At 38.4% G+C, this 8,569-nt stretch overlaps 1 protein-coding gene across 1 annotated transcript; it reads right to left on the bottom strand.

Annotated features, from left to right (window-relative positions):
• Positions 1-2,144: 2,144 nt before the first annotated feature.
• Positions 2,145-3,080, bottom strand: LOC125930243 (olfactory receptor-like protein OLF3). The gene has a single exon (XM_049642013.1). The coding sequence runs from the start codon at positions 3,078-3,080 to the stop codon at positions 2,145-2,147; it is 936 nt and encodes a 311-aa protein (XP_049497970.1).
• Positions 3,081-8,569: the final 5,489 nt, after the last annotated feature.

Below are 8,569 nucleotides of genomic sequence, written 5' to 3'. Positions count from 1 at the left end.
TAATCCCATTCACCTATTTCACCCATCTTCCACCCACCTCCCCCCTGGTAACCATCTATTTGTTCTCTATAGTTAAGGGTCTGTTTTTTTGGTTTGTCTCTCTTTTCTTTGTTTGTTTTACTTCTTAAATTCCACATATGAGTGAAATCATATGTTATTTGTCATTCTCTGACTTATCTCACTTAGCATTATGCCCTCTATATCCATCCATGTTGCTGCAAATGGCAAGATTTCATTATTTTTTATGGCTGAGTAATATTCCATTGTGTGTGTGTGTGTGTGTGTGTGTGTGCGTGTGTGTGCGTGTGTGTGCATGTGTGTGTGTATGTATATATATATATATATATATACCACATCTTCTTGACCCATTGTTCTATCAGTGGCAAGTTGGGCTGATTCCATAATTTGACTATTGTAAATAATGTTGCAATAAACACAGGGGTGCATATATCTTTCCTAATTAGTGTTTTCATATTTGTTGGGTAAATACCCAGTAGTAAATTATTGGATCACATAGTAGTTCTATTTTTAATTCTTTTAGGAACTTCCATATTGTTTTCCATAGTGGCTGCCACGAGTTAATTAATTTTTAACAATTAATAAAATGCAGATGATAATGATCCATCTATTGAGGAATATGATTAATTATCTCTGGTGCAACAGCCGGACAACATCAGACCCCACGTGTGAAGCGGGACTTTATTCGAAACAGGATAAAGATGTGACCACATTTATTTTCTAAGAAAAGGTGCCTTCTGCAGGTCAAATGGCCTGGGCCACTCAAATAAATTGCAGGATAAAGAAAGAGTTGAACATAACTTATAGATTAAAGAGACTTCAAAGACATACCAAGCACATTCTATTTTGACTATGTTAAGAATGTAACTCACATGATATAAATGAAGGTGTTAAGCAAGCAACTGGATACATGTGTTTAAAGCTCATGAGAAAGCTTGAGCTTTTGCCTGCCTCAGAGCTAAAAATTATATAACAGATGAACGGCTGAGATATTGAGAGATCAGAGACTGGGGGAGAGAGAGAGATCTGTAGATAGATGCCATGGTTATGGGTAAGATAGTCACCTGGAGCAGACAGAGCACAGAATCTACTACAGCCATACAATAGAAAGAAAGTTCATTTTGAACAACTGTATACAGAGAGAAGGTTGCATAATGCTTAGCCCTACAATTTTGTCCTAAAAACTATTTATAAAAATAGTTGAATATGAAGACTCCTGGGTGGCTCAGTTAAGCGTCCAACTCTTGATTCCAGCTTGGGTCATGATCTCACAGTTCATGAGATCAAGGCTCCGTGCTGACAACTGACAGTAAGGAGCCTACTGGCATTCTCTGCCTTCTCTCTGCCCCCGCTTGTGCGTGAGCTCTCTCTCAAAATAAATAAACATTAAAAAATATAGTTGAGGAGCACCTGAGTGGCTCAGTCAGTGAAACGTCCAGCTTTGGCTCAGGTCAAGATCTCACGGTCTGAGAGTTTGAGCCCCGTGCCGGGCTCTGTGCTTACAGCTCAGAGCCTGAAGCCTGCTTCGGATTCTGTGTTTCCCTCTCTCTCTGCCTCTCCCCCACTCTCCCTCCCTCAAAAATAAACATTACTTTTTTTAAATACTTGAATATCTATACCACCACCCTAGAAAGTATTTTACATAGATTATCTATAATCTTCAAAATAATCACACATTGAATGTCATTCCTTCTTTTGATGGTTGAGGAAACTGGAGGTCAGAGATATTAAACATATTTGTTAAAGTCACATTGCTGGTGACGGGTGGGTCAAGATGTAAAGCGTGGCTGCCCTCATTCTGAGACTTTTCATTGTCCACACTGCATTTCCTAGGGGCATATGCGGGAGAAATAAGAAAGGGGAGGGGAGAATGCGAACTCTGGAAAGACTGCTAACCCAGAAGACCCCAACTTAATAACTGGATGCTTTTTTTTTTACTGTATGCATAATAAGGTGGTAATACATAGTCAAAATGTGGACTAATGTGAAAAGTCAGTCTTCAAAACTGTGCTCACCTTGATCTACCTTATCAGCAAATCTGGAGAAAAGGGCATGTCCATCATTTCCTCTTTGTTTGAAATGTCATTCTTTGGGCTTTTGGAAGGAAGGAGAAATTCTTTGAATCTTCACTTTTTTTCACTTAATTTTCCCAACAGTCTTCTTAGGGCGCTCATTACCTCCTTGTTCCTCAAGCTGTAGATTAAGGGATTTAGCATCGGGGTCAACACAGCGTAGAATAGAGCGACCATCTTCTCTTGCTCTGCTGAGGAGCCAGCAGAGGGTCTCAAGTATGTGAAGATGGCTGTTCCAAAGCACATGGAAACCACAGTGAGGTGGGAAGCACAGGTCTCAAATGCTTTGCAGCGTCCTTGGGCAGAGCGGATATGCAGAATAGCAGCAACTATACGAGCATAGGAGAACAGAACCAGAAAACAGGGAAGCATGATCACCAAAAATCCTGAGACGGCCACCATGACCTTGTTGAAGGAGATGTCCACACAGGTCAGCCTCAGCACAGCCAACATCTCACAGGCAAAGTGATTAATGACATTATGGCACAAAGGTAGCTGGAAGATGATCACTGTCTGCATCAGTGAATTCATGAAGCCAGCCCCCAAGCAGCCAGTAGCCAGCGCCAGGCAAAGCCCCCCATGCATGATGGCTGTGTAGTGCAGCGGGTGGCACACCGCCACATAGCGGTCATAGGCCATGGCTCCCAGCAGGAAAAACTCGGAGCTGCCCATGGCCAGGGAGATAAACAGCTGGAGCACACAGCTGTGGAACGGGATGGACTTCCGGGCTGACAGGAAGTGAACAAGCATCTGTGGGACGGTGCTGTTGGTATAACAGATGTCCACAAATGACAGGACACTGAGGAAAAAGTACATAGGTGTGTGTAGCCTGCTGTCCAGTCTGATAAGGAGGATGATGAGGAAGTTCCCCAGCACAGTCACGAGATACATGACCAGGAAAAGGACAAAGAGGGAGACCTGAGTGTTCCAGCATCTGGACAGCCCCAGCAGAATGAACTCACTCATCCAGGTCTGGTTTTCCCTGCCCATGAGCCTCTGAGGACCAAATCCAAGTTACAAACCAATAAATACCAGATAATTAAGGTGGCAGAGGGGCTGATGAGGTCATTCAGACCGAAAGCCATCTAACATTGCATTGTGTGCTTTCCCAGATTATATGTCTCCTTCAGGGTTTGGGACCACAATAGAACCCATTGATATGGCTCAATTCAAGGAAGGAGAAAATGCTTCTCCTTCCTTAAATAGGAAAGTTTTTATTAAAATGCTTAGACATTTGAGTTAAAAAGATTAATGAAAACATCCTTTTCTTTCTTAGGGCCAGTTCCTAAACAAGGAGTTTGTTTACTTCTTTGTAGGATACCAGTATCCCCTCCTTACTACCTCAAAATCCATACTGAATGGAGCCTAACAGGCGTTAACTGTTGTTTTTAATTTACCATTTTACTTCCAGAGTATCTATGCAAATGAAAAACTCAATTTTCACCATTTTAAAATCAGAAGTTTTAGGTTGCAAGTTAGAAGGTAGCAAATATAAAACAGATTTTTCAGCAGCAAAAAAAAAAAAAAATGAAAACATTGCATTTCACAGTCAGTGAAATAAAGAGTGAAGGCCTTGGGTGATCAGCCTCTGTTTTGGAAAATCTTCATCTGTCTTATCTTTGTGAGAGGGTAAGAGGAAAGAATCTGCAATGTTCTTTTCCTCCTCCTTTGGAAGAGTAGCATAGCACGGGTATGACTGGGAAGAAACAAATCAAAGTCAAAGATGCATTAAGTAGCTTCCCTAAGAAATGACAGGCACTCAAATACTTGCCACATATATTAGCCTATTAACTAAGACATAATGAAAAACTGGCTGCACATTCTGCTGACTCTGTATGTATCCTGGGTAGTGATCCTGGGTTTGGAGTCTGTTCTCTGATGGAACATAGTTAACCAGAATTAATTCAATGAAAAGACTGTTGATTATCTTTTCTTTTATCCTCATCTGAGATATTTGACTATTTTTCCTCCTTAGGAAACTGTCTTATCGCACCCTTGTGCTAATGCTCCCTCTACCATAACTTACATGACCAGAAGGTGATACTCTAGTCTGCTCAATAACATCTCCAAACTCTGTAATCCTGCTGACGTATCAGTATTTCAGAAAGTTCAAGGGCTCTAGTATTCAGAAATTCTCTTTAGAACTCATGAATCTTGTTTGCACCTTACTCAAATCACAAGTCATTTCCAAAAACCTCATGAACTACTCTCAATTTCCCACATCCTCTGTCTCCCTAATTACTCTGCCCTTTGGGTAGAGAAAGTCAAACTCATGCACAGCTGTCCCAAGGAGACATTATCTGCTTGCTGTCTGTGATCAGATAATGCCATTTGTGATGAAAATCACACTTTTTGTGAAGGGTACTCGTGACAGTAAATGCAGCTAACCACAGATAAATAGGGTGCCTGAGATGCTGGGATTAGCCAGCAGAGAAGGGTCTGTGGTCATTTGCATATGAATGCAAATCTTTACCTGTGAATAAACCAAGCCTAATAAACCATACTCACACTAAGAGATAATTTATGCAAGTTACAACGAGGGGAAAGGATATAAGTACAAAGTGTTCTTTAATTCTTTAGAATTTACTCCAGAGCTTCAAGAGGTAAGCAAGTCACTTTGTAATGTTTCTATCAAAGAAGGAGGAAACATATTTCTTTAGCCCTAATGAAAAAGGAAAAATTGGGATACAAAGGTATCAAGGCCAAAGTACTTGGGTACCAAGGAGAGACACAAGTGACCTTAAAGGGGAAAACTCTGTATCTGGGACCATCAGTGGAACTTGACCCTCTACAGATAGTATTTCATGAGCTAGTCCTGGGAAGGTGAATGGAGGAACTTGACCAGCAGAGGGCTACAAGAAACAACAACAACAACAACAACAACAAAAACAAAAAACCGTGCTGGAGGTATCCGAGGATTAATGTATTCTCAGGTACCAAATAAGGAGAATTTGCTTAAAAATCTGATTTAAAAAATATCTCTTAGAGGTTTGAGTCTTTCACTTCTCAAAAACTGATAACTACTTAAGGGCTTGATTTTTAAATGTAGTAATGCCTGATTTTTAAAGGTCAGGGCCTTCCTTAAAGGCCCAGGAAGGTGTGTATTACAAATAGAAACACCCATGCTTAGCATGGTTTCTGCTGGCACAATAGAAAGTTTGAAGCCACCTATCTAGATGAAATCACATTATGACCATCATCATTTAAGAACGCTGGTTAGCACAAACCTGTCTGCTGGTGCAGATTTCCAGGAGTGGGCAGGTGCCAAGGGGTGCAGTATGGTGCAGGAGATATGACCTGTGGTGGCTCAGCCCAGTGATCCCTTTGGATGCAGCCAAAACCCTATGCTAGATGCTGCATTTCCCAGAGATATCTGAAAGAACTTTCTCCTCAGTTTGACTACCCAAAATATATATTCTTTATATTATCTATACATATAGATATAGATACATATAGATCTATATCTATAGATAACACTATGTGTTAACTATATTGGAATTAAAATGTTAAACTTAATAATAATAAATTTTTTAATAAAATTAAAAATATATGTTTTCTCTAAACCGATTGCCAAAATGAGACATTTTTGTCTCTGGTAACCAGATTCAATCCAATTGCCACATGAGGCAAGGAAGATGTTGTGTGTGAAGGAAACCCTGGGTTCCCTGACTGCTGGCCCTAAGAACCCAGTAGAACACCTCTGAGCATGACTACCTTACCTCCAGGATGGAAGGTCATCATTGCCCCCAGGAAGAGCAGAGATGGGTAAGATGTGGGATTTGGAAGAAGTCACTTTCTCTTTCCTCGGAGAGACAACCTCTATGGGCCAATTATGCTGTGGTGATTAGGCTTATATTACTTCTCTGAATGGTGACTTCCTCACCTGAGACTCTCACTTATTTTTCAAAAGAATTTACAAATAAGAATTTAGTTTGTCCTGACCCAGGAACACGAGAAGAGAATCCAAAGCCTCAGTTTCCTCTGGAGACACTTTCCTGTCTTTGCTGCAGTTTCCCTCTGAGAGAGTTACAACTTGCCCATGACTTTCTGGTCCATGCACCCAGGATTGAGACCATTTGACCCAAAATGCCCAATTATTTAGGGATCACTGAGGAGCCCTTCAAGCAACATCTCCTATAACGTGATTCTGAAGTTGTACATGAGCTATGGACAGATATTCTCTTCACAACTGATGCAACTATTTGGTGAGACTTCTCCCCTTTTTGTCTCACTATTGGAAGGCTTTTAATTGGACACTATCAAATTATTTGACTATTCTTGTATCTAGATGTCTGCTCTCATATTCTGCAAATATGACACAAATCTACAAGCCAGTTTAAGCATCTCAAAATATATATCCATTCTATTGATAGACATTTAGGTTGTTTCTAGTTTGTGGCTATTGAAAATAATATGGCTAGGAACATCCTCCCCTCCTTCTCTCTCTCTCTCTCTCTCTCTCTCTCTCTCTCTCTCTCTTACACACACACACACACACACACACACACATGATAGTTTTGTCATATATATCCATTTCTGCTACCTAGAAGTGCAATAGCTGCATCATGGATTATGTGCAGGTCTGTCTTCAGCTAATATTGTCAAAACAGTTGTGCCAATTATATTCCCACCAATTATGTATGTGTGAAGATTTCTTTTGGTCTAAACTTTATCCTTGGAATGTCAGTCTTCTTCATTTTCACCATTCTGGTGGGCACAGCGTAGTATCTCATTGTGATTATATTTTACATTTCTCTGATAACTAATGAGTCTGTGCATATTTTTAAATATTTATTGGCCATTGAAGATTCCATTTTCTGAGGTGTGTGTTCAGTTTCTTGCCTGTTTTTCTATCAGATTATCTCTCTTTTTCTTATTGATTTTAGTTCTTTGGATATTTTTTATATGAGTCTGTTGTTTATATAGATCACAAACGTTTTCTCCCACATGTGCTTTTTTTATTCTCAAATGGTGCCCCTGATGAAGAGATGCTCTTAATTTTAGTGTAGTTTCTATTTATTAATTGTTTTTCATATAGTTACTGCTTTTTTGTTCTTGAGTGAGAAATCTTTGTCGACCCAAATCATGAAGGTATTCTTCAATGTAGTCTTTGGGAACTTTAATGTTTTACTTTTCACATTTAAATCAACGGTATATCTAGAATTTATGCCTATGTATTATTTGAGATGGAGACCAAATTTATTGTGTTTCAATGTGGATATCCAATTTTATTGAAAGACCATTCTTTCCTCATATAAATAATGTGTAGGTTGGTTTCTAGACTCTTTTTTCCGACCCATTGGTCTATTTATCTATTGTTAGAGAAATATTACATTGCCTTCATTACTGATATGACAAAGTCAGTTTTATACAAGAAGGAAAGTTTGGTTTCATTAAGCTCATTAATAATTAAGCTCATTTATTTTTTAATGTTATTTATGTTATTAATCTCATTAATAATTAAGAGAAGAAAAAATTATATTATCATATTAATATCTATCATATTACATATGTAATGTACATATGTAATGAACATTACATATGTAATGTTATTTATGTTATTAATCTCATTAATAATTAAGAGAAGAAAAAATTATATTATCATATTAATATCTATCATATTAATAGATATAGAAAATTATTTTAAACATAAACTCATGATTTAAAAAAGTATGGAACTTACTTATCTCATAAATGCACATAGGGTAAATATCCTACTTATTGTGATTATTTTGAAAGAATTCCCTGTAAATTCAGAAACAAATAATGCTACTTATACTCATCTCTATTTAACATTATACTGGTGGTCCTAGTCAATGCAAGAAGACAGGCTAAAAAATATAACAATATGAGGACTGGAAAGAAGTAACAGCTCTGTTGTTTTATTTGCAGATTATATAATTTTCTATGTAGAGAATTCAAAAGAATCTATAGATAAATTATTACAATCAACACAATAATTAGGTATGTTTTTTAAATTAAATAAATCAATATGAAAAGTCATTGTGAATTTAGTTTCCAGCTATAATGGAATAACAGGGATAGTATTTATTCCCCTACCTTAAACAACTAGAAAACTGAACAAAATATATCAGGCAATGGTTTTCATACACTGGACAACAGGCAGCACAGGACAGGGATGACCAAGAAAAGGGAAGCAAATGAGGTGAGCCACAAGTGCCCCCTCTCACTGCCTGGAAAGAATATCCAGGCCACAGGATGAGGAGAGGGAACCCAAACAGAATCTGTGATCTTCTAAATTGAAAAGATAGTTCATAGTTTGGGACAGAGTACCAAAGAGGAGGGAGCTGCAAAGAGACAGAATTTGTGTTACCCGAAGATGGGTATCTTTATATCTTTTGCTGATTTGCTAATCTTTGTGTGAATGTGAGGAATCTGTCAAGACCAAGGCAAGAACCACCAGAAAGAAGTAAACGGAATGATCTCTAGAGGTAACACAAGGCTCAGAACATTTCATG

Source organism: Panthera uncia, chromosome A2 (genome assembly GCF_023721935.1).
Source record: "Panthera uncia isolate 11264 chromosome A2, Puncia_PCG_1.0, whole genome shotgun sequence".
In the NCBI taxonomy this organism is placed as follows: domain Eukaryota; kingdom Metazoa; phylum Chordata; class Mammalia; order Carnivora; family Felidae; genus Panthera; species Panthera uncia.
Note: the sequence above shows the minus strand (reverse complement) of the source record. Positions and strands in the feature narration are given on the sequence as shown.

Bases quoted from the DNA above. Each gene is read 5' to 3' on its own strand.
- LOC125930243 (XM_049642013.1), bottom strand. From the start codon at position 3,080: ATGGGCAGGGAAAACCAGACCTGGATGAGTGAGTTCATTCTGCTGGGG.